The sequence below is a fragment of the Giraffa tippelskirchi genome, chromosome 6 (assembly GCF_054371585.1).
Source record: "Giraffa tippelskirchi isolate mGirTip1 chromosome 6, T2T-mGirTip1v1.2.pri, whole genome shotgun sequence".
Classification (NCBI taxonomy): domain Eukaryota; kingdom Metazoa; phylum Chordata; class Mammalia; order Artiodactyla; family Giraffidae; genus Giraffa; species Giraffa tippelskirchi.
Genome location: NC_137280.1, coordinates 140,755,129 through 140,781,297, shown reverse-complemented (window position 1 = coordinate 140,781,297; position 26,169 = coordinate 140,755,129). Strand labels below are relative to the sequence as shown.

The following is a 26,169-nucleotide window of genomic DNA, read 5'->3' as shown; positions in this document are numbered from 1 at the left end:
CTGATTAGAAGTAGAAAGGACTGCTTGGAAGAAAGTATGCAAGCACAGGCTTGACCACAAGCATCAAACTTCAGACAGATGGTAAATCATTGACCTTTCCTTTTCTTTCCAAGATTTATGATTCTCCATGTTTCTTAACTAGCGTCTCCAAATAAATGAGTCTATTTTCTTTGCAATCACTACAAAGGAATAGTAAAGTGACTGGTTGTACCCACCTGCTCAGATGCTGGACTGGCTCTGCACAGTTTGAGGAAGGGTTGGTTCCACAAAGGAATGGCTGTTGAGCAGGCAGTAACAGAATATCCACTGCAACAGATCATACTGTCTTCTCTGCTCTTTTAACACTACCTCAATAGCAGCTACTTGAATAGTAAGTAACATTTGTTAGGTGCTTACCATTGGCCTAGTTCTCTGCTACATGCTTTCCATGGGCCATCTCATTTAGTACTCAACAGCAATCCAAGATGTAGGTAATATTATATAATACTTAATACTATATAGTGGGCTTTCCTGGTAGCTCAGTGATAAAAAAAAATCTGCCTGCCAATGCCGGAGACATGGCTTTGATCCCTGGGTCAGGAAGTTCACCCGTCGTAGGAAATTGCAAACTGTTCCATTATTCTTGCCTGGAAATTTCACGGACAGAGGAGCCTGTTGGGCTGCAGTCCATGGGATTGCTAAGAGTCGGGCACAACTGGGCAACTGAGCATGCATGCAATATATAATACCATGCATTATATAATATTATATAGAGGGGTAATTGTGCACAGAGAAGTTAAGGAAATTGCTCATGGCCACACAGCTCAAATGTGTTCAAGATGGAATCCAGGCTGTCTGACTTCCCAGACTTCCCATCCTACAGGAATTCCCAGAAAGCTCAGAAGCTAATGGAAGTGTCATAGATGAGAGGAAGCTTACTGAGGGAATCCTCATGGTTGACAATAAGCAGGAGAGGCTAGCCTTCTCCTCCCACTAAGAGAGCCCATGAAAATAGCCCCCTTGTCAGGTTAAATAATTTCCTGATCTCAAAAGTCTTACTGTACAAGATGGAAGCCAACTACCAATCTTATAACTAGTTAGTTCTTGAAAATGCTCCCAATTATAAAGTTCTTTTTTTTAAAATAACTTTTACTTTCATATTCAATGATCATACACAAAGGATTGAAATCAATTATACTTCAATATAAAAAAAAAATGCGTTTCTCTCATGACAGTGCCCATACCCCTTCATGTGACTTTTTAGGGCCTTATTAATCTGACTCAACCTGTGTTCTAGCCTCCTCACTTGGGACTTCTTTTTCCACCTGATTTCAAGTCTAGCCATAGTGAAACACACACACACACACACACACACACACACACACACACACATCACTCAAAATCCTTGGGTTGTTACATTGTCTCATTGTTAGCCCTGTTTTTTAAAGTTATTTTTGGAGAGAATATTTTTATTTTTTGATACAATGATATACACATTTAAAGAGTTTAAATAACAAAAAACCCATGAAAACCTGAAATTCATGTTAATCCGAAGTGCCTTGCAGCTATCACCACTGATAATCTCCTCTGCCTGAAATTCCTTCTATCCCACCCCAATCCTCTCCAATGTTCCTTAGTTGTAGACTTAGAGAGTGACCTTTACTCTCTCCTTCCACCTTTAAGACGGGGCAAGCATTCTTTCCTACCACTCCCAGTGTTCTGTCCTTTCCCTGTCACATCTTATCACAGTGTGCTCTGTTGTCTGTTAACTTGCTTGTCTCCCACTAGGAAGCACTAGCCTGTGAGCTTATTGAAGACAAGAACATCTGGGTAACTCTGCAGCCTGGCACAAAGCAGAAACTCAATATACAGTTCAGAGGTTGATAATTCTTTACTGCTAAGACCAGATAGTAAACATTTTGTTTGTGTGGATCATACTGCATCTGTCACATTTATTCAACTCTGCCATTGCAGTTTGAAAGCAGCCACAGACAATAAATAAACACATGGGCATGGTTGTGTTGCAGTAAAACTTTATTTATAAAGTTGGATGTGGTCCATGGTCCACAGTTTGCCGACCCTCACGATAACTGATGAGGAAACAAACAAATAAAAACGAATGAGTGGGATTACATTTAACCAGAGAGAAATTACTGGCTACCAGAAAGACCCATTTATCCAAAAACTTGTATTCTATTTTCTACTATTACTTAAAAGACTTGTCTGTGTCCTTCAGGACCTTGTCTTTAAAATGGGACCTGATAATACTGCCTCTGCTTAAAGTTTTGAAACTTTCAGGTCCTTAAGTATAAAAAATCTATGTCTTTACTCCAAGTGCCCAGAACCTAGAAGAATTCCCACATGCCTAAAGTAAAATAGATGACAATAGTTGGTGCAAATCAGGTGTTGAGTGAGGGACTTCCCAGGTGGCTCAATGGTAAAGAATCTGCCTGCCAGTGCAGGAGACATGGGTTTGATCCTTGGACCAGGAAGATACCCTGGAGAAGGAAATGGCAATCTCCTCCAGTATTCTTTCCTGGGAAATCCCATGGACAGAGGAACCTGGCGGCCTACAGTCCATGGGGTTGCGAAAGAGTCCCTCACTACTTAGCGACTAAACCAACAAGCAAGGTGTTTAGTGAAGCAGGTTATTGGACCAGATAATAGTTAAATTCTTAAGACTGGGAAAACTTTAGTCATCCAGCCAAATCACCACATGTAGATGCCCTTCTAGGTTTAGACTTGGGGTCTTTTGATTCCAAACGATAGAAGACTCAAAACAATGCTGAACCTGGAAGGGAATGTATTGGTACAATTGGTAGACCTTGTTGCAGGGGCTCAAACCAAGTGGAGACATAGAGATCCGGGGTTTCTCTATGTCTCCACTTGCCTTCTCCCTGAATGGTTCTTTTGTAGGCATACTTCACCCATTGCTGACACAATGACCAACGCTGGTTTCAGGCTCATGTCCATAGAGTTCAAAGCCCAGTGAAAAACAGGGAAAGTCCCTGTTTCTCAAATGCTCCTGTAAATGTGAGAAGACTGTGTATCCTTGCCTTTGTTTGGGTTACCTCTCCATCCTTGAGCCAATCACCACAAATGAAATCAATGCCAGCTAAACTTTGTTGACAGATAAAAAGGGAGAATCGGTTCTCTAGAAGCAAACTGCATATGCACAGAGAGAAAGTGGCAAACACACGAAGCATCTAGGACTACTACGCCCCTCCCCAAAATAGTAGACTTTTGTACAATGATATGAACTAACCTTCCAGTATTAGGATATTTGTGAATTCCCTGAAGTCTGTCCACTGACCTTATCTTCGGAAGAGAAGACAGCGAAGCTTAGTCCATGTTTCCAGTGTGTGACCCCTTCCAGATACCAAATTACTATTAACATTTTCATGTCTAAAACAAAGGTATATGTACTTCTTTAAAAATAAACTTAATGTATTTTAGAACAGCTTGAGGTTCACAGAAAACTTCTGAAGAGTGTGCAGGGAGTTCCCATATACCCAATACCTAGTTTCCCCTATTGTTAATATCTTCCATAAGTGTGGTTATTTGTGACAGTTATTGAATGAACATTGATAATTATTATTACCCAAAGTCCAAAGATTTCCTTAGTTTTTACCTAATGGTCTTTTTCTCTTCCAGGATTCCATTCAGACTACCACATTGCATTCAGTCATCATATTTTCATAGGTTCCTCTTAGCTGTAAGTTCTTTAGACCTTCCTTATTTTTGATGACCTTGACAAGTCCTTTGCAGAACACCCCTCAATTTGGTTGTGTCTGAGGGTTTCCTTGTATCTAGACTTAGGTTGTGGGTTCTGGGAGGAGGCTGCAGAGTTAAAGCTCCACTTACCTCACATCTCTCAAGCTATCCCCATGACTTATCTCTGTTGACACTGATCTTGACTGCCTGATTCAGGCAGTGTTTGCCAGGTTTCTCCACTGTAAAGTTAGCCTTTTTCTCTCCCTCTCCATTCTGTATTTTTAGGGAAGAAAATTACCGTGTCCTGCCCACACTTGAGGAGGGGAGTTTTGCTTCACCTCCTTGGGGAGGGAGTATCTATATCAATTATTTAGAATTCTGTGAAGATTTGTCTCTTCTCTCCAATGTATATATTGATCTAATTATTTATTGTGTCGGTATGGAATCATAGGATTTATTGTCTACTTTGGGTTATAATCCAGTACTACTTTATTTTTTGTTGTTCAGATTGTTCCAGCTCTGATCATTGGGAGCTCTTTCTGTTGTCTCCTCTGTCCCTTTAATAATCCTACTGTTAAATTATGGATTTCCCCCAACATTCCATACTTCCTAGCATTGCAAGATGCTCTAAACTCATCTCAAGTATTTACCTCAGTCCCAGAATCAGCCATTTTTCCAAGGTGCCCTATTTCCTCTTGTTGGAGGGCAACGTTGGAAACTAAGATCTAGGTGCTAAGTATGCTCAATATTTCCATTTAAAAAAGGTGTTAAAAATAACATAAATAACTTACCCTAAATTTTTTAAGGCTTACTAATAAAAAAATATAATAAATTGTTTTCCTATTTCTTTTCATAAAATTTTAAATCTTTAGGTTTCTCTGATTTTTCCCTCCATTTTAGTAATAATATGCTTACGTTGGTATTTTTAGTCAATTTGGACATTAACTAGTGGCATCCTATAAGGGCAGATAGGATTTGACTCTCTGCCACCACCACCCTACTTTCTGTCTGCCCATTTTCGCAATGTCATCAGGTTACAATTTTGTATTAAACCTGTAGTCAGAATTTTTATTATCATGACCACCATTTCTCCCACGAATTCTGAAAGCATCCCTGAATTATTTTCTAGCTTGTCTATTTAGAAGACCAATGCCATTCTGACTCTATGTCCTTTCAGTGTAGTATCTTTTTGTTTGTTTTCACACCAGAGTCTTAATATCTTCTCCTTATGTCTAATATACTTATATTTCATGATAATGTGCTATTTTCTGTGGGGATCTTTTTATTCATGAAGTTTAACATTTGGTGGCCCTCCCAATCTGGAGACTCTTTTTTTTTTTTTTTTGAGTATAAGAATTAATAGTTTCTTCCTCTCTATTTTCTGTTTTAATATTCTGAAATTACACCCAGCCATTTGACTTTGTAGATGTATTTTTTAGAAAATTTCCTCAATGTTATTTTTCAAAGCCTGTCATAAAATTTTGGAGTAAGTATAATCTTAATTTCTAAGAGCTCTTATTTTTCTCTGAGTTTTATTTTTAAAAGTTTTTCTGTTTCCTCCTTTTTTTCTTGGGTGATACTCATTTGGGTTTTTTTGTTTGTTTGTTTATTAATTTGCTTGTTTGCTTATTTTCTTCTACTCTCATAGAATGGGAAAGACTAGAGATCTCTTCAAGAAAATTAGAGATACCAAGGGAACATTTCATGCAAATATGGGCTCAATAAAGGACAGAAATGGTAGGGACCTAACAGAAGCAGAAGAAGAGGAGGCAAGAATACACAGAAGAACTGTACAAAAAAGAGCTTCACAACCCAAATAATCATGATGGTGTGATCACTCACACTCACCTAGAGCCAAACATCCTGGAATGTGAAGTCAAGTGGGTCTTAGGAATCATCACTTTGAACAAAGCTAGTGGGGGTGATGGGATTCCAGTTGAGCTATTTCAAATCCTCAAAGATGATGCTGTGAAAGTGCTGCACTCAATATGTCAGCAAATTTGGAAAACTCAACAGTGGCCATAGGACTGGAAAAGGTCAGCTTTTATTCCAATCCCAAAGAAAGGCAATGCCAAAGAATGCTCAAACTACTGCACAACTGCACTCATCTCACATGCTAGTAAAGTAATGCTCAAAATTCTCCAAGCCAGGCTTCAGCAATATGTGAACTGTGAACTTCCAGATGTTCAAGCTGTTTTTAGAAAAGGCAGAGGAACCAGAGATCAAATTGCCAATGTCCACTGGATCATGGAAAAAGCAAGAGAGTTCTAGAAAAACATTTATTTCCTCTTTATTGACTATGCCAAAGCCTTTGACTGTGTGGATCACAATAAACTGTGGAAAATTCTGAAAGAGATGGGAATTCCAGACCACCTGACCTGCCTCTTGAGAAACCTGTATGCAGATCAGGAAGCAACAGTTAGAACTTGACATGGAACAACAGACTGGTTCCAAATAGGAAAAGGAGTAGGTCAAGACTGTATATTGTCACCCTGCTTATTTAACTTATATGCAGTGTACATCATGAGAAATGCCAGGCTGGAGGAAACACAAGCTGGAATCAAGATTGCCGAGAGAAATATCAATAACTTCAGATATGCAGATGACACCACCCTTATGGCAGAAAGTGAAGAAGAACTAAAGAGCCTCTTGATGAAAGTGAAAGAGGAGAGTGAAAAAGTTGGCTTAAAGCTTAACATTCAGAAACTAAGATCATGGCATCTGGTCTCATCACTTCATGGCAAATAGATGGGGAAACAGTAGAAACAGTGACTGACTTTATTTTTCTGGGATCCAAAATCACTGCAGATGATGATTGCAGCCATGAAGTTAAAAGACGCTTATTCCTTGGAAGGAAAGTTATGACCAACTTAGATAGCATATTAAGAAACAGAGACATATTTTGTCAGCAAAGGTCCATCTAGTCAAGGGTATGGTTTTTCCAGTGGTTATGTATGGATGTGAGAGTTGGACGGTGAAGAAAGCTGAGCGCCGCAGAATTGATGCTTTTGAACTGTGGTGTTGAAGAACTCATGAGAGTCCCTTGGACTGCAAGGAGATCCAGCCAGTCCATCCTAAAGGAGATCAGTCCTGGGTGTTCATTGGAAGGACTAATGTTGAAGCTGAAACTCCAGTACTTTGGCCACCTCACGCGAAGAGCTGACTCATTTGAAAAGACCCTGATGGTGGGAAAGATTGAGGGCAGGAGGAGAAGGGGACGACAGAGGATGAGATGGCTGGATGGCATCACCAACTCAATGGACGTGGGTTTGGGTAGACTCCAGGAGTTGGTGATGGACAGGGAGGCCTGGCGTGCTGCGGTTCATGGGGTCGTAAAGAGTCAGACACGACTGAGCGACTGAACTGAACTTCTACTGTCTCTCATTTTTCTATCACTTTCCTGAAACATTTGGAGAACCTTTGTTGTCTATTTATATCTTGAAAACTAATTAGGAGAGGTACTGAGAATCATTCTCTGATGACTTTATTGAAGGGGTGGTGGTTTAGTCATTACGTTGTGTCAGGCTCTTGGTCTCTTGGACTCTTGTGACCCAATTGACTTTAGCCTGCCAGGCTCCTCTGTCCATGGGATTCTCTAGCAAGACTACAGGAGTGCGTTGCCATTTCCTTCTCCAGGGGACCTTCCTGACCCAGGGATCTAACCTGGGTCTCCTAAATTGCAGGCAGATTCTTTATCAGCTGAGCTATGAGGGAAGCCCATTTGGTTAATATTGTTGAAAGTGTGTTAGTCCCTCAGTCATGTTAGCCATTCCCTTCTCCAGAGGATCTTCCAGACCCAGGGATTGAACCTGGGTCTCCTGCATTGCAGATGAGTTCTTTACCATCTGAGCCACCAGAGAAGCCCTCTAGTTACTCAGTCATTTTCGACTCTTTGTGACCCCATGGACTGTAGCATATAGGCTCCTCTGTCCATGGAATTCTCCAGGCAAGAATACTTGAATGGGTAACCATTCACTTCTCCAGGGAATCTTCCCCTAGGAACTGAACTCAGGTCTTCTACATTGCAGGCAGATTGTTTACCATCTGAACCATGGAAGCCTGATGTTGTTGAGGGGCATGCAAAAGGGACTATAAGGATACACAAATGCTTTAGAATATTTTCTAAAAATCTCGTTTAATTATAACCACCCAAATGAGCCTTAAACCGTGTATTTCTCACACTGAAATATTATTGAAAGTACAAATCTTGGGTGAGGCATGGGACTCAGAGATGCCAGAGCAGAGGGAGAAAGTGATGAAAATAGAGGGATTCAGAGAAAATATTTCCACTGCTCACTCAACTGTGGAGTCCTTTCCTACCTCATTCCTAGGAACCTGGAAGATGTAATCTCTGAATAAACTGAATGGTCCAAATAAAGCACTGAATGATACTGAGATTGAATTCTTGCTTTAACTGATTTATATGCTCAGTATCTGAGTGTTTATTCAGAGATTACATTCAGTTTATTATTCTCTTTATTTTGGGGAGTTTTTGTTTGCTTCTTGGTTTATTTTATTTTGCTGGAGTTCACGCATCAGTGACGTGGAGCAGGACCATATGGTCCTTGTTGCCCCCCTCCCCGCCCCCCCCAACCATATTCTCTGCCTGCCTTTTGCCTGTGGAAAATTTTAGTCAAAGAATCAGTTTAATCAGAGAAGTGAGAAATGCTGAAACAAAGGAAAACAGTCTCAGTTCAGTTCAGTCACTCAGTCGTATCAGACTCTTTGCAACCCCATGGACTGCAGCACCCCAGGCTTCCCTGTCCATCACCAACTCCCGGAGCTTGCTCAAATTCATATCCATTGAGTTGGTGATGCCATCCAACCATCTCATCCTCTGCCATCCCCTTCTCCTCCTGCCTTCAATCTTTCCCAGCATCAGGGTCTTTTCCAGTGAGTCAGTTCTTCACATCAGGTGGCCAAAGTATTGGAGTTTCAGCCTCAGCATCAGTCCTTCCAATGAATATTCAGGACTGATTTCCTTTAGAATGGACTGGTTGGATCTCCTTGTAATCCAAGGGACTCTCAAGAGTCTTAAGAGACTAAATAGAGACTAAATAATAATAATGTATTCATTAAGCATAATCAAGGACCTTTAGTTCTTTCTCAAGGGCTATAGATAATATTCTGAGCCATATCCTGTGAGCTCTCATACAGATACCAAAACACCAGGTAGAGAAATTAACTACATGATGACCAGAGTGTACCCAGGAATTGAGCTGCCACAATTTTGAGAACTGATCTCAAAGAAATGGGAACAAGTGCACCCTGGAACTGAAGATTAACTCTACCTAAAACAACCAAGATGATGCTAATCAGACCACTGATGACCCTTTTGAAGATGACTGTTAGAGATGACTGCTGTTTCTGCATGTAATTCCCCCCCACCCCCAATTCTGTCTATAAAGCTCTCACCTCCTGCTTGTCAGGGTGGGGAGTCATCCTTTGGACAGATGTCTGCCACCCTCCCCACAGTTGCTGGCATCTGAAATAGAGCAAGCTTTCCTTTCCACCAACCTAGCCTGTTTACTGGCTTTTCAGCGGTGTACAGCTGGACATAACCTTTTGGTAACATCAAGGTGAAATTTACCTTTTCTGAAAATTGTTTCCAGGTTTTGGATAATGCAAATGTATATACTCAGTGTGGACCAGTATAGACCTTCACATCCTGATGGTACAGAGAAGGATGCTCTGGGCTGAGGTGAAGTTGCATTTTGGTTATTATCCTTTGACACTGATGACTATGGCCCTTCCAGGTAGGAAAGGAGAGACCTGGAAAAGCAGTTTTAAAAATCCATGACAGTATCTAATGCCCCTTGAAGTTTTAATAGTTCAGTTTCTGCACATGACTCTTTCAAAAATGCTGCATGAGAAAGTATCTGTATTCCAGGGAAAACAAGCCTTTGTCCTACTGTTCTTTGTTCCTTTCTTTCCTCTATGACTCCATGCATCCTCAGGTCCCCATCTGCATCAGGCTTTTCCTGTCCACCTATACTGCCAAACTGGTTTAATTGTTTCCACTATTATGTCCTCTCCTCCCTGGAGTCTGCCCACATCGTAGGCAGACGCTTTACCATCTGAGCCACCAGGGAAGTCAAAGAACTTGTCACCCTGTAGTAATTATTCATTTAACCACCTCTCCCCCTAGATACCTTGTGGGAGTTAATAGAATGCAAGCAATTCCTGTCACTGTCTTTATCACTGTTCTTTCCTGGTCTTATCTTGTCCTGTGGACTCGAGGTGTGGAGGGTTTGATGATGCTGATAGTTGCTAATACCTCGTTTCTGGCTTCAACCCTACTTGAAGAAGGCAAGTGACTTGTTCAAAATGACTATTTTAGAAGACAGTGAGTGTTTTCTCACTGTCACTCAGTGGTCACTCAGACAATGACCACTCAGACTCATCAAGTATCAGAGCTGAAAATTCTTTTAAATGATAAATGGTGCCAAATCAGTCTGCACCAGGGACTGAGGATTCCTGGGCTCTGTTCCCTAACTGTACTGGCATTTCAGAAGGCAGGGTCTCACCAGCCATATGCATAAAAATTTTCTCAGGGGATTCTCATGTACTCTAAAATTTGAGAAGAACTAATGTGGATGCTCCTAATTAGAGAACTTTTACAAGCATTAGTGTATGTTTCTCCCAGAGCAACTTTGTGAGACAGAAGGTATTATTTGGATTTGTGGAAAATAATGATGCCAATCCAAGTCTTTGCTTTTCAAGCCTGGTATAACCAGCTATTGATATTATTTTATAAAATACAGGTTGATCCTAATACTCTTTGAGATCATTTATGTTTATTTGAAATTAATACTGTCTTTCTGGTCCATTAGAGTCAATGAAAATTTGGAATATTTATGAGAGGGTGGTATGTGTAGAATAACTGTTGCAAATGAATCCAAATTCAGATGTTTAAGGAATGAGTGATTTGGGCACAACCCAATCTTTAATCTGAAAGAGTCTATATTTTCACCTTATATTGTGATCTTTGAACTGTTTTTTAGATTTAGATTTTTATTGTGGAAACAACACCTAGAATGTCTTCTGCCCACTTTACACTTTTTCAAGTGTAAAATATACTTTAGCTAACTGTGTGTACAATATGTACAGCTCATTTATAGAACTTATTCATTTTATTTGACTGAAATGTTTGAACATACTTTTTATGGGATGGTTTTGTATCACTGAGCATACACACAGCACCTACTACATACAGGACACTGTGGTAGGTATTAGATTTGTAGCAGAAAACAGCATAAATTCCAGCTTTTCTCTCATGGAGGTAAGAATGTACTAGAAGAAGCAGACATTACATAATAATTTCTCATTTTCAAAGATTACTCTAGCTACTGTGTGATGTACAGGTTAGAAAGACCAAGACTAGAGTAAACAAATCCAGTTTTCATGAGCATTTTAATGATCCCGGTTAGGTGAGGCTGCAGAAACACAGAGAAATGGACATATGCTGGCTATTCCTGTAGTGTTTTCGTCTTCCTCCATCTCCATTTGGTACCAGACGTATCTTCTATTGGTAACAGCCCCCACAACTACACAATCAACAACCATCTGCCACCCAGCCAATACCACCACCACCCATACCACTGCTGTGACAACACCCACAACTGTACTTCCATCAACAGTCATAACTACACCTGACTTCACAACCTCACCACTACTCCAGATGAGAAACACTGCTGTTAAAACAACCACGGCCTCCATGTGCTCTCTGATAACACCGAGCTCGCTTCCTGAGGAAGACATGATCCTGCTGACCCTTGAGCCTTCCACTGAAGGGCCCATCCTCACTGCATGTACCTGGCTCTCCTGGCCATTCTTTCCCTTCTGCTGCTCAGGTGTACCTTGGATCCCTTGGCAGAGGGTTCTCCTACTGAATGGGGCAGCCCAGCAATTTGCTCTAGGGTCTATATATCTGTGTGTGTGTGTGTGTGTGTGTGTGTGTGTTTGTGGTCTTTGCCAGGGCTCTCATAACAAACACCACAGACTGGGTAGCTTAAATAACAAAAGTTTATTTTCTCACAATTCTGGAGGCTAGAAGTCTGAGATCAAGGTTTCATCAGGGTTGGTTTCTTCCAAGGCCTTTTTCCTGGACTTGTATAACACTCTTCTCTCTATGCCTTAAGGTGCTCTTCCTCTGTGTGTTTGTATTCTAACATCGTCTTTTTGTAAGAGCACCAGTCATATTCGATCAGGGCCCATTCATACAACGTCATTTTACCTTAATTACCTCTTTATTAAGGTATCTCCAAATACAGTCACATTCAAGCTACTAGGTGTTAGAGCTTCAACAAATGAATTTATGGGTAGGAGTAACAAGGGGTTGTTATGGAATACCCAGTGCATTCCATAATTCTGTGTGAGGGTATATTTATAGTTTCATTAAATTTTTTCTTTTCATTGTTTTATGATTTACTTTTTTGTTGCTATCTTTTTTTCCTTTGTGTTTCTGAAAAGTCAGCATTTTTGCTTTTCCAGTCAACATCCCACGAGTCTTGGAGACACTTAAGAACCAGAAAATGTCCCCCTGGGTCAGACACTTGTACCATCCTGACAGGGCTCAAGTCTGTGCTTAGGCATGAAAGATTGAGGAAAGTTCTCCAGATGCCTTTAATGACCCTTGATGAACTACTTCTACCTTTAATTCTCTCTCTTTTCCTTCCTTCCTTCCTTTTTTCCCTCCCTCCCTCGCTGTTGAATCTTTCTTGGAACTCTCACTGAATTACTAACTCCATTAATTATGGAGGTTTATCAAAGCTTCCACCATGTTTCAACCTCTGCCTCTGTGGTAAAAATATTAGAAAAGATGCATAATAATTTGAAGGCTTAGCATTTCAACTGCCTCAATAAGGTCTGGATTAATAAAAACAACTTTACAGTATTGAATTGGGTAATTCCATTATACTCTAAGTAGTCACCTAATATCCCTGAACCCTAAGCCATTTTTTTTTAATAAAGTATACTCACTCCGATTTTTTAAAAAATAATTTCATTTATTTATTTACTTATTTTTGGCTGTTCTGAGTCTTCATTGCTGCACAGACTTTTCTCTAGTTTCTCTGAGCTGAACACCCTATAGTTGTAGTGCAGAGGCTTCCTATTGAGGTGGTTTCTCTTGTTGCAACAGAGAAGGCAATGGCACCCCACTCCAGTACTCTTGCCTGGAAAATCCCATAGGTGGAGGAGCCTGGTAGGCTGCAGTCCATGGGGTAGCTAAGAGTCGGACACGACTGAGCAACTTCACTTTCACTTTTCCCTTTCATGCACTGGAGAAGGAAATGGCAACCCACTCCAGTATTCTTGCCTGGAGAATCCCAGGGATGGCAGAGCCTGGTGGGCTGCCATCTATGGGGTCGCACAGAGTCAGACACGACTGAAGTGACTTAGCAGCTCTTGTTGCAAAGCACAGGCTCTAGGGTGTGTGAGCTTCAGTAGTTATGGCACATGGACCTCGTTGCTCTGCAGCATGTGGGAACTTCCTGGGTCAGGGATTGAACCTGTGTCTTCTGCATTGGTAGGCAGATTTTTTATCACTGAGCCACTCGGAAAGCCCAACCAATTTTTATATGTATGTTTTACAACTTTGGTCTTCAGTCATCTTGTGTGAAAGTCGCTCAGTCATGTCTGACTCTTTGCAACCCCATGGACTATACAGTCCATGGAATTCTCCAGGCCAGAATACTGGAGTGGGTAGCTGTTCCCTTCTCCAGGGGATCTTCTCAACCCAGGAATCACACCCAGGTCTCCCACATTGCAGGTGGTTTCTTTACCAGCTGAGTCACCAGGGAAGCCCAAGAATACTAGACTGGATAGCCTATCTCTTCTCCAGCGGATCTTCCTGACCCAGGAATCAAACTGTGATCTCCTTCATTACAGGCAGACTCTTTACCAGCTGAGCTCCAGGGAAGCCATTAATCATCTTAGGATACAACATTTCAGTTTTTCCCTTAATTTCTAAAAATTACTTACAATCCTAAAAAAATACTGGAATAAACATAGAAAAGTAGAGTGAAAGTCATTCAGTCTGACTCTTTGTGACCCCACGGACTATACAGTCCATGGAATTCTCTAGGCCACAATACTGGAGTGGGTAGACTTTCCCTTCTCCAGGGAATCTTCCCAACCCAAGGATGGAACCCAGGTCTCCTGCATTGAAGGCAGATTCTTTACCAGCTGAGCCACAAAAAAAGTAGAGAGACAACTATAAAAACAGCCTCAAATCCAACCACTTTGCACAAATACCGACTTTAAGCTGCCTTTTTCAAACTTTTTTCTCTTCCAGAATCAATAAGTATCCTGCTCCCCAGTACCTCTCAGAGAAGCACAGAGGCAACTTCTGGAGACACTGCCCTGCTCACATGCAAAGGTATTTGAGTGTGGTTCTTGGTTTTTCTTTTCTTACCACTCAGATTGCGGGGAAACACTGAATAGTGTGTCATTGAGTCAGATGACTAGAAAAAGTGGTTGGGTCCTGTGTGCCACGAAGCCCACCTGGGACACACTGGGTGTCAAGATTGTGTTTGTGGCTACTTCCTCCCTGTGGATTTGAGAGACCCATTGATTTGGATTCGTTTGTCCAGTTCTCCATGGTAGATCATCTCTAGAATACCTGCCTGTCCACTCTAGGCTGGGTGAAGCTCGGCTATCTCATCCCAATTCCAAACACACTGGCCTTCTTCCTTTAAGCCCCAGAGGGTGTACTCACTTGACCCCATGACTCTGTATAGTGGAGGGAGCGTTCTTTCATTCATTTGTCCTTTCCTCCCTCTAGCCAGACTTATTTAGGTATTTACTAGGGCCCAGGGGCAGAGAATACCCTGAAAATAATCCACAGCCTTGAAGTTGCTAGAGGGGACTGCCTGGGCTTGATTATCAGCTGTACTATTTTCTCCTGGGGGTCTCTGGCCTCTGTTGTGTAACCTCACACATATAAAAATTTAGATTGAGCGCCTGGCTAGCTAGTAAGCTTACAAAGGGTAGCTGTTACCTTAGTGGAGCTTATAATTAAGCAGAGGAAAACAGACATCTATGAGGTAAATAAATCAATGCCTGGATAGTAGAATATAGGGGGACAGTGAAATAGAGTGGCTCATGTGTGCATTCTGATGTCTACTGCCTGGGTTTAAATTGTGCCTCTTGTCTGCTGTGTGACTTTGGGAATGTTCCTTAATCTCTCTGGGCCTTGGCTTCCTCACTGGTCAAATGAGCATAATGAAACCCCAAGTCTGTGTCTCTTTCTGTGGATTAAATGAGAGAATGCATATAGATTACTTGGAACAGAGTCTAGCATGTACTAAATACTCAGTAAAACCTTTACTCTGCTTTCTTTTTAATGCCAGAAGTCAGTTTAGAGGAACAGGGGGCCTCCAGATAGGAAGACAGGCGTCTACCTAAGGTTGCTTTCTCCTTTTCTTTTTTTCCCCCAGGGTCTAAGGATGGAGTTCTCCAGCTGAAGTCCCAGACATTTATGAGGAATTGAGTGACTTCGTGACTTCTCAGCCAAGAGGTAGGGGGGCTGGGCTGCTGTGGTGGGTTTGTCTTTGGCCATGGGAACAGTCTGTTATCTGCCTGCTTGTCTGGGATACCGCTCTTTGGGGAGCACTGTGGTCACAGCCTACATCTTCCTGCAAGTTGGGATGAGAGTGAAACAGGCTAAAAGCATCAGTGCTGGCTCCTTCCCATGAAGGATTTCCAGATTTACATTATTTATTTTATGAGACATCTCCAAATATAGATCTCCTACTTTAGTGCCCTCCTCTGATTTGAAGGTGTTTTGTCTGCAGACATTATCTGAAGAAGCCCGACCCAGGGTGGCAAATCCTCACCTTGACTCTGTGGCTGCCTAGAAATGGAGTTCAGAGATGTGGAGTGACTTTCCCAAGATCACAGTGAAAGGCAGATGGAGAGCTGAGATTCATCTCTGGGTTTCAGAGGCTTTAAATTTGGGCCCATGAACACCTGGGGTTGGTGTTTTTAGTGAAAAACTGATATGAAATTGAAGCTCAGAAAAGGCCAGAGAGTTGAGAGAGGGCTTTCAGTGAGTTAGGGAGATTGCTGAGACCAGACACTAGTTCTCTTGATCCCACCTAGTTACCCTTTTTCAAGAACTGGCAGAGACTGTCTCTCAGGAGAGCTTCCGGGAGGGCAGATTTTCCTATTTGCTCCTCAAGTATCAGGCTTCACTATTTCTCAGGCCCGAGGTGGCTCGTTATGCTCATCAACAGCATGAAGTCCAAGCAGTAAAATAATTTCAAGTTTCATGCACCCAAACATGCGTGAGAACTTGGCTATCAACCCAGGAAAACTGGAAATAAAGTGAACACTGCTCTGGTAATAGTCACATTTTCCTTTCTTTGAGGTTCTTAAGTAACCTTTTCTTGGTTCCAGAGTTGGATGGTTGAGGAGTGGGATGGGGGCTTTTAGGAGCATTTGTTCTCTTATTATGTCTCTCTGTTTTTACAAAACCAGCCCAATCTTTATGGTCCAGAGCAAGCTGGCCTTTCCATGGAATCAAAGCATTCTCAGAGAGAAAAGAGGTTGGAGATGAGATTTTATATCTTTCTATTGGCATTTCATATGGATACATGGAAATAGGTCACACGATACTTGGTAAAGGCCTTTCAAATCTATGATTCATTAAACATGGCTAGTTGCTTCTCTCTGCAGGGCCCAGAGCATATCAAAATGAGGAAGTCTTGACTCTGTCCTTAAGGCGGGGGGGGGGGGGGGAGCGGGGGCGGAGAGACAGACATGTGCAGAGCAAACAAGCATCCAGTGGGCTTTGTTTTGGGGTAGAAGTATGAAGAGGTGCCTTCTTAGGGGATCCAAAGAAGGGAGAGAAGGGTTCTAACTGGGAAAGGAGGGTCATTTCTCTCAATGATCCTTGAATTGGTTCTTTATGGATGAGAGCATTTCATTGAGCAGAGTGAACAGTCAGGGAGAACAGCATTAGAGACAAGGGGACTTATAAAAGCATCAAATCATTGGCAATTGTTTAAGAGCCTAGATTAATCTAACGGAGACAGGAAGCTAGGAGTGGCCTAGGTTCTTAATAGACTGATTAATGGAATGAAGAATTCAGATTTCATTACAGGGCCATAAGGAAGCTTTCACGTGTTAATAGTAGGAAACGCATTTTTAGCTTTGTTTTAGGAAAACGCTCTGTAAAAAGTGTTTCAGATGACTAGAAGGTAAATAAGCCTGGAGGCAGAGAGCCTCCCCAGGAGGCTCCTGCAATAATTCATCTGGAGAGGAGCATCTCACTAGAATGATGGTAGCAGTAGCAGCAAAGAGTTAGAGCCATTAGGACTTGGAATTGAGAGGACATGGTGGCTGGAGTAAGAAGGAAGGATGACTGATTCTCTGTACTTAGGAGATTAGCTGATGTGATGAGTTCGCTGGTAAAGGAACCCCAGGAGGAAGAACGAAATTTATTTGGGTGATCTTGAGTTTGAAGTGCCCCTAGGAGATGTCTAACAGGCAGTTGGAAATGTGGGACTAGGCAGATGTACAGATGCCTTCGTGGTGATTGGTGTCTGACAGTTGTTACCTCCCTCTGATCAAATAATCATTACTATGATGATACAATGTATTGTGTTGAATAGGGACTTGCCACTGTACCAAAACTTTCATAGGTATCATCTCATAGGGGAGCGTTCATGATTATCACTATTATTCTGGGAGTCATTGATAATAATAAATAACAGTTACTGAGTGCTTATTATAAGAAAGGGCTGGGCTTGATGCTCTCAGTGCATTATCTCATTGTGAGGCATTGTCCAGATGTTTGAGGAAGATTCCATTATTACATTCATTATCAGTTCAGTTCAGTTCAGTTCATTTCAGTCCCTCAGTCGTGTCCGACTGTTTGTGACCCCATGAACCACAGCACTCCAGGCCTCCCTGTCCATCACCAACTCTTGGAGTCCACCCAAACCCATGTCCATTGAGTTGGTGATGCCATCCAGCCATCTCATCCTCTGTCGTCCCCTTCTCCTCCTGCCCTCAATCTTTTCCACCGTCAGGGTCTTTTCCAATAAGTCAGCTCTTCGCATGAGGTGGCCAAAGTATTGGAGTTTCAGCTTCAACATCAGTCCTTCCAATGAACACCCAGGACTGATCTCCTTTAGGATGGACTGGTTGGATCTCCTTGCAGTCCAAGGGACTCTCAAGAGTCTTCTCCAACACCACAGTTCAAAAGCATCAATTCTGCGGTGCTCAGCTTTCTTCACCGCCCAACTCTCACATTCATACATGACCACTGGAAAAACAATAGCCTTGACTAGATGGACCTTTGTTGGCAAAGTAATGTCTCTGCTTTTAAATATGCTATCTAGGTTGGTCATAATTTCCCTTCCAAGGAGTAAGCGTATTTTAATTTCATGGCTGCAATAACCATCTGCAGTGGTTTTGGAGCCCAGAATAATAAAGTCAGCCACTGTTTCCCCTGTTTCCCCATCTATTTGCCATGAAGTGATGGGACCGGATGCCATGATCTTAGTTTTCTGAATGTTGAGTTTTAAGCCTACTTTTTCACTCTCCTCTTTTACTTTCATCAAGAGACTCTTTAGTTCTTCTCCACTTTCTACCATAAGGGTGGTGTCATATGCATATCTGAGGTTATTGATATTTCTCCTGGTAATCTTGATTCCAGCTTGTACTTCCTCCAGCCCAGCGTTTCTCATGATGTGCTCTGCATATAAGTTAAATAAGCAGGGTGGCAATATACAGCCTTGACGTACTCCTTTTCCAATTTGGAACCAGTCTGTTGTTCCTTGTCTAGTTCTAACTGTTGCTTCCTGACCTGCATACAGATTTCTCAACATTCATTATAAAGGAGTAGAAACTGAGGTTTGTAGAGGTAAGAGAATTGCCAGAGTTGGAAATGTGACATTTCAAAGTGAACGACCCTCTATGTGTGAAACCTGAAATAATTTCTTCATAGTGCCATGATGGTCCCAGATACACCATATAGGATCAAAAACTCCCCCACCCGACTTGTAGGAGGAGCTAGTGATGGAAAACTCAAAGATAAAGAAGGTGGTCTTCTCCCCTCTCTCTCTTCCTTTGATTATAAAAATGTAACCTACTAAATACCTGGGGCAGCACAACATTCACCTACCAGCTGTAGGTCTCACAAATGTCCTATTCTAATAAATCTTTTTACCGATCCCTTTTCAGCCTCCTGCTGAATTCTCTCTGTGCTGAGACATAAGTGACCTGAGCTCCTCGGAGCCTCCATAATACCATCTGGCTGTATCGATTCTGATGCCGTATGGTTGGAGGGCACACTAACGAGTCTGCTTTCTCTTTCCTTCAGGCCAATAGCATCATGTATCCTCGGGTAGCCATCCTGGGCCTCCTACTCCTTCTGCCAGGTAAGTGAGCATGTGGGCTATGATTTGGAAGCCTTGAGCTTGGGAGGGTGTAGGGAATGTGTGGATATGATGGTGGAGAGTAGATGTTCTTGGGTTTTCTTGGCATAAGAAAACTTCCCTGGTTTTTCTAGTGGTTAAGACTCTGTGCTTCCAATATAGGGAGTGTGGGTTCAATCCCTCATTAGGGAATTAAGATCCCACATGTCTGCAGCATGGTCAAAATTGTTTATTAAAAAATAAGTAAATCAAAAGAAAAATTTAATTAAAAGCATTTGGTGTAACATGGGAAATTTTAGGGATAGGCTATCATAAATTTCCAAAACAATCTCTAGAAGTGGGAAGTAAGGAAAAGTTCATTTTAGAATTATACTTCTGTTACTTAAAGTTTTATAAATAGTATGTTTTACCTTTGTAGTCCAAAAATGATATTTGGTAAAATTAAATATTATCAGAATTACAGGGAAAAAAAATAGACTTATTTTATGTAATAATGAGCATTTTATTCCCAGAGCATTCCTTAGATGCACAGCCCAATTATAAGTATGATTAGTTGTTGAATCTCGGATTTCTTTTAAGAACCACTCAGACTACATTTGGCAATGCAGTTTTAGTAGCTACTACCACAGGAGAGAGTTTTCCTACCTGTTTGTTTTTAAGAGGCAAAGTTTAGTATTTGATTGAATATTCTCTAATTTTTGGTTTTACCTGGGTAAGTGGATCATGCCCATTCTGGGGCTGTCATCAAATCACGAGCAGGGATCCCTGCTTGAATTTCTTGGATTGATCCTAAAACTCATTATAAGCCTCAGTTTCTCCTGAAAGTATTATAGACTCATTTTTTCAGAACTGATTTCTGAAAGGGTTCCTTGCTTCTGCCTTCTAGCCAATGATGCTTAAAGTAAAGCATTGTTGTTTTTGTTTTGTCCTGTCTGACTCTCTTTCGAACCCATGAGCTTCCCTAGTAGCTCAGCTGGTAAAGAATCCGCGTGCAATGCAGGAGACCCTGGTTTGAATCCTGGTTTGGGAAGGTCCCTTGGAGACAGGATAGGCTACCCATTTCAGTATTCTTGGGCTTCCCTGGTGACTCATATGGTAAAGAAACCTGCAGTGTGGGAGACATGGGTTTGATCACTGGTTTGGGAAGATGCCCTGGAGGAAGGCATGGCAACCCACTCCAGTATTCTTGCCTGGAGAATCCCCATGGACAGAGGAGTCTGGCAGGCTACAGTCCATGGGGTCGCAAAGAGTCAGACACTACTGAGCGACTAAGCACAGTAGCCCTCCAGGCTTCTCTGTCCATGAGATTTGCCATGAAAGAATACCGGAGTGGGTTGTCTTTCCTCCAGAGGATCTTCCTGACCCAGGGAACAAATCTACATCTCCTGCTTGGCAGGCAGATTCTTTACCAACTGAGCTATCAGGGAAGAGTCCAGGTAAAACATTAGCTCAGCTTTTTTTCTTTAATTAAGAGAGGGGTTGTGAGGTGACATTATTTGCTATAGCTATTTTAAAAACTGCACAAAAAAATTGAAAATCAAAACTCCAAATTCAATAGTTTATACACAGATTTCAACTGAGACAGTGACTTAATCTGGGGAAAAGGAAAAGCAACGTTTAAGTATTGCATATTTAATAAGCAGATACCTGTCAAATACAGGATGAAATATACACACACTCATGCACTGCTGCAGTGTCATTTGTTTCAAATCTTTTGGAGAGAAATCTGGTCATATATACCAAGAGACTGAGCATATTTCTGCCATTTATGCTGATAGTTTCTCAATTGGAAATCTATCATATTAGAAAGTAATCCTGAATACAGAAAAACATTTATAAGAAGTTTCATCTATAAATATATCAAGTAAATAGTAATACCACTAAATAATATATTAGCATAGAAAAATGTTTATACTAAATTTTTTTATTTTTTTAAAAAATGAATTTATTTATTTTAGTTGGGGGCTAATTACTTTACAATATTGTAGTGGTTTTTGCCATACATTGACATGAATCAGCCATGGGTTTACATGTGTTCCCCATCCTGAACCCCCCTCCCACCTCCCTCCCTATCCCATCCCCCTGGGTTTAAAAGTTCAAGATAATCAGATGATTTCAAACCACATAAGCTACATAAAGAACAAAATGAAAATAAATTAAAGGTAAAATATTGAGAACTCATGCTCTAGTTTCTTTTTATCTATAGATGATGTAACATCTTACGAACAAGTGACTGGAGTGGTGGGTCAGTCTGTCACTCTACCCTGCACCTATCCTGGAGATGTCATGCCCGTGTGTTGGGGCCGAGGATCATGTAATTTGTCTCCGTGCGCACATATCTGGACTGATGGACACAAAGTCGTCGATCGGAGGGACAGACGTTTTCACCTAAAGGGAAATATCAGTGAAAGGGATGTGTCTTTGACTATAGACAATGCTGTCCAATCTGACAGTGGCTTGTATTGCTGCCGTGTTGAGCAGAGAGGGTGGTACAATGACAGAAGAGTCACCCTAGAGCTGCGCATAATACCAGGTGAGTTTGTCTTCTTACTTCCTTTGATTACTTCCTATGAGTTTCCAGACATAAGAGTTTTCTGCTTGATATTAAATTTTTCTTTTTTTAATAGGGAAACAGGAGGTTCCTATAATCTTGTTTTCTAATAACTGTTCAATAGAATAACTTGTATTTGTGTAGAATAAAGTGTTAAGACGAACCTTGATTCAAAACCAAAAAGAATATTTCCAGTCAGCAGACTATTTTCTAAAGCAGTGCTTCAGGAGTGCTGGCTGGTTCATGAAAAAGCATTCACTGTTCCACACTGAAAGATAGTGAATATTTTTATGGAACTGAATATATTCCACTTGAAGAACTGTCCTTTTCTCTGAGATTATGTCTTAGGAGAATTTTTAAATGTCCTTTCTTAACATTTTACAACTTATAGACAGATAGATAATATTAAGTCCTGTCAAGTAAAGAATCCACCCGCAGGAGACAACGGTTGGATCCCTGGTTCAGGAAGGTCCCCTTGGGAAGGAAATGGCAACCCACTTCAGTATTCTTGCCTGGGAAATCCCACAAGTTACAGTCCATGGGGTGGCAAAGCATGGGACACAACTTAGCAACTAAAGAGCAACAGCAAGTAGATGTATCATTTGGCTTAACAACTGTCAATTCCATCTCGTTGCATATACTTTGTATGAGCCTATATAGTTTCAATGTTTTCTCTGCCCTGTCTTCGATTTTCTGAAGCAGATTTCACACCATGTCACTAAATTGCTTGTTTAAAAATCAAAATAGCTATATTGCAGTATGAAAGCATTTGCATCTCAATAATTGTTCACTTGTAGCTTTTAATAATTTTGTGAAATAAAAAAATCAAGGAAGTTTACATTTTTCCATCTTGATGTATAGTTTTCCTTACCACTTGATGAAAGGCGCAGGTTCTTCAGGATTTCCTGGTTTCTGGTACTCTTTCCTAATGAATGTTCTCTCACTAAAGTCTTCTATTAACAATAGAACACGATATTTTTGGCCTTCATAATCTTTTTTTTTTTTTTTTTTTTTTGGCCTTCATAATCTATTTCATTTTTAATTTAAATTAACTTGATATTGCAATCTCCCAACTTTTGTGCTTGGCTTGTGCCCTTGATGAAGGCAAGTAAAATGTCAGTTCTGATGCAGGAAATAACTGACTCTGGGGAAACTACATCTAGGGGGCAATTTAAGGAAGCCAAAAAAGGCTGGTGAGAGGAGGCCGCATGTGAAGAAGAGAATATTTTTGAAACTGTGAAATTATGTGATTGTTCTGGCTGAATATTTTTAAAAAATAATATAGAAATAAATTAATAGGAGACTTTCAGTGCTCAGAAATTCTTTAGTAGATGAATATTTATAAAGCCACTGCTCTGTTCAGTGGGAAACAGGTACATAGCTGAGTCAAAGTGACTCTCTACCTCCAACCCAATTCTTTGCTAAAGTTTTCTTGCACTTTTCACAGAATGAGCTTACTTTTCAACCTTATGTTAGGGCTTTTCCTCAGCAGTTTTTTCTACCCTTAGCTTTCTAGCTTCTTTCTCAGGAAATACTTACCACCAAGGAAGACAAATTAAAGAAGCTGATTCGGTTTTTTCATTGTTATAGTCCTTTAATAAGATTATTTGCTTGGTTCCTTTTTTCTCTTTATTTTATTTCAAACTGAGGGGATTGGATTTCACACTTTTAAAAAACTTCTGATTACGCTATTAGAACAGGCTCAGCAAACTGTAGCCCCAGGACCAGATCATATTATAAAACACTTCCACCCACAGTTTTATAAATAACAGTTTATTGGAAGATAGCCACACTCATTTGCTTATATTCTGTCTATGGCTGTTTTCACACTGACAGATTTGCACAACTACTATTGAGATCACAGGACCCCCAAAGCCTAAAGCATTTACTAATGCCTTGTACATAACACACAGGCACAAATAATTGTTGAAAAAAAGTTTTTCTTCTTTAAGGCAAAAATTAGCTAGTTTCCAAATTAACTTGACTTGACTCCTCAAAAGATGTTCATACCAATTGTCCCCTATTCAATGAACTTGGGATTCTAATTTATAGTTTGTAGGGTTGAAATTTAAGAATATTTCTTGTAGGCAAAAAAGATGTCTGGTGTGTAAAAGCTACACATTTTTGATTCAGTCCTGCAATTTTGCCTTTATGCCAGCGGGCACAGTGTTTTGGCTTAATCTCAGTTTCAATTTTCCCTGGGTAGCTCTGAGGACTTCAGTAAGTGGTTTGGAATCCTATATCATTTCTAACTCTGAAAAGAGTCTAAACTATTGCCTGTTGTTACTATCTCTCCAGTAGAAAAGAACCTTAAAATGTCTGGCTCACTTTCTATCCAAAAGCCTAAGGCATCTGTTATCTAGCATATGGTGTTTGTGTGTGTGTGTGTGTGTGTGTGTTGTTTTTCTTTTAAATTGTGGTATAGTTGATTTACAATGTTGTATTAATTTCTACTGTACAAAGAAGTGAGTCAGCTATATGTATACATATAACCTTTCCTGATCCTCCCTCCCATTCACCCTTCCATCTTACCCCTCTATGTCACCACAGAGCACCAAGCTGAGCTCCCTGTGCTACGTAGCAGGTTCCCACTAGCTATCTATTATACACAAGGTAGTGTATATATGTTGACTTAATCTCCCAATTCATTCCACCAACCTCCATCCCTCCCTCTGTCCACTTGTCCAATCTCTGTGTCTGCATCTCTAATCCTGTCCTGCAAATAAGTTCATCTGGACCATTTTTCTAGATTCCATATATGTTTTAATATATTATATTAATATTTGTTTTTCTCTTTCTGACTTACTTCACTCCATCTGACAGACTCTAGATTCATCCACCTTTCTACAAATGGCAATGGTGTGAATTAATCTGCATTTAGGATGCAGGTCTGTTGAAAGGGTACTCCCAGGACTGACTGAAGTAAAGGCTATTTATTTGGTAAATATTCCAGTTCTTGGGAACTACTATTTAAGTCCTAGTCATACACCACTAAAAGGACGAAGACAGCTTCAGGCTCTAGCCATTTTTTCCTATCTCACAGATGTTTATGAAGATACATAAATCTGATATGCATGACTAGTCTTTATGAAGTGCTTCAATACAAATCCCAAATGTCATTTTTTGTATTGACACCTCCCCCAAATATCATCCTTTCAGTGCAGTTGTTTCCTTGTTATGACCATGTCTTCATTCTCTCCTCAGTCACAGATTCTAGTTGACAAATGACAAGAACTCAGAGTTCATGGGAGATGAGTCTGAGTTCTGCCTGGGGACAGTCTCCTTGGTTGTGTTGGTTTACTGGCCCAGCACAAGTCTCTTGTTTCCCGCAGCTTAATGAATACCTGCTTTCATGTTGATTTCTAGCTCCACCTGCAACAACAACGACCACCACTACTACTACTCCAACAACAACCACCACTACTACCACCACTACTCCAACAACCACCACCACCTCTCCCACAACCACCACCACTATTCCAACAACAACGACTACTACTACTCCAACAACCACCACTACATCAACAACCACCACTACTACCACCACTACTCCAACAACCACCACCACTACTCCCACAACAACCACCACTATTCCAACAACAACTACTACTACTCCAACAACCACCACTATTCCAACAACCACCACCACTCTTCCAACCACCACCACCACTACTCCAACAGCAAACACCACCACTTCTCCAAAAACAACCACTACTACTACTCCAACAGCAACCACCACCACTCCAACCACCACCACTACTCCAACAACAACCACCACCATTCCAGAAACAACCACCACTGCTCCAACAGCAACTATCACCACTATTCTAGCAGTCACCACCACCACTCCAACAACAACCACCACTACTCCAGCTACTACCACTACTACTCCAGTAGCAAACACCACTACCCCAAAAACAACCATCACTAGTCGAACAACCACTACCACTACTCTGACAACAACCACCCCTACTTCAACCACCACCATTACCACCACTCCAACAACCACCACCACTACTCCAAAAATAAGCACTATCACTACTCCAACAACAGATACCACCACTAATACAATAACCACTACTCCAACAACAACCACTACCACTACTCCAACAATGACCAGCACCACTTCTCCAGCAACAAGTACCACTACTACTACTCCAACAACAGTAGCTACCATGATGATCTCAATAGCAATGACCCCTACTACTCAAGCAACCATGACTACTCCAACTATGACCAGCAGTATTCCAACAATGTCCACCTCTACTCCAAGAAGAACCACCACTGTTTCAACGATGATGACCACTACTCCAATAACAACCATAATCATTCCAACAATGACCACCACTATTACTCCAACTGCAACCTGGAATACTTCAACAACTACCACAATTACTCCAAAAACGACAACCACCACAACTCCAACAAGGAACACCACTACTGTAACAACCACGATGGTCACCACTGCTCCAGAGAAAGTGAGGCCCTCTATCTCTGCTTTTTTAATGCCATCACCCACAAAGGACTTCCAACCAG

General features: G+C 41.1%; 1 protein-coding gene across 1 annotated transcript in view; it reads left to right on the top strand.

The window, feature by feature from the left end:
- LOC145510104 (uncharacterized) overlaps window positions 1-26,169 on the top strand; it is a 38,557-nt gene continuing 12,388 nt past the window's right edge. Inside the window, exons 1-6 of the mRNA XM_081500444.1 lie at window positions 1-81; window positions 13,991-14,074; window positions 15,135-15,214; window positions 19,028-19,085; window positions 21,289-21,615; window positions 25,000-26,169. Coding sequence (XP_081356570.1) covers window positions 19,040-19,085; window positions 21,289-21,615; window positions 25,000-26,169 — 1,543 coding nt within the window. The 5' untranslated portion in view covers window positions 1-81; window positions 13,991-14,074; window positions 15,135-15,214; window positions 19,028-19,039. The remainder of the gene's footprint in view (window positions 82-13,990; window positions 14,075-15,134; window positions 15,215-19,027; window positions 19,086-21,288; window positions 21,616-24,999) is intronic.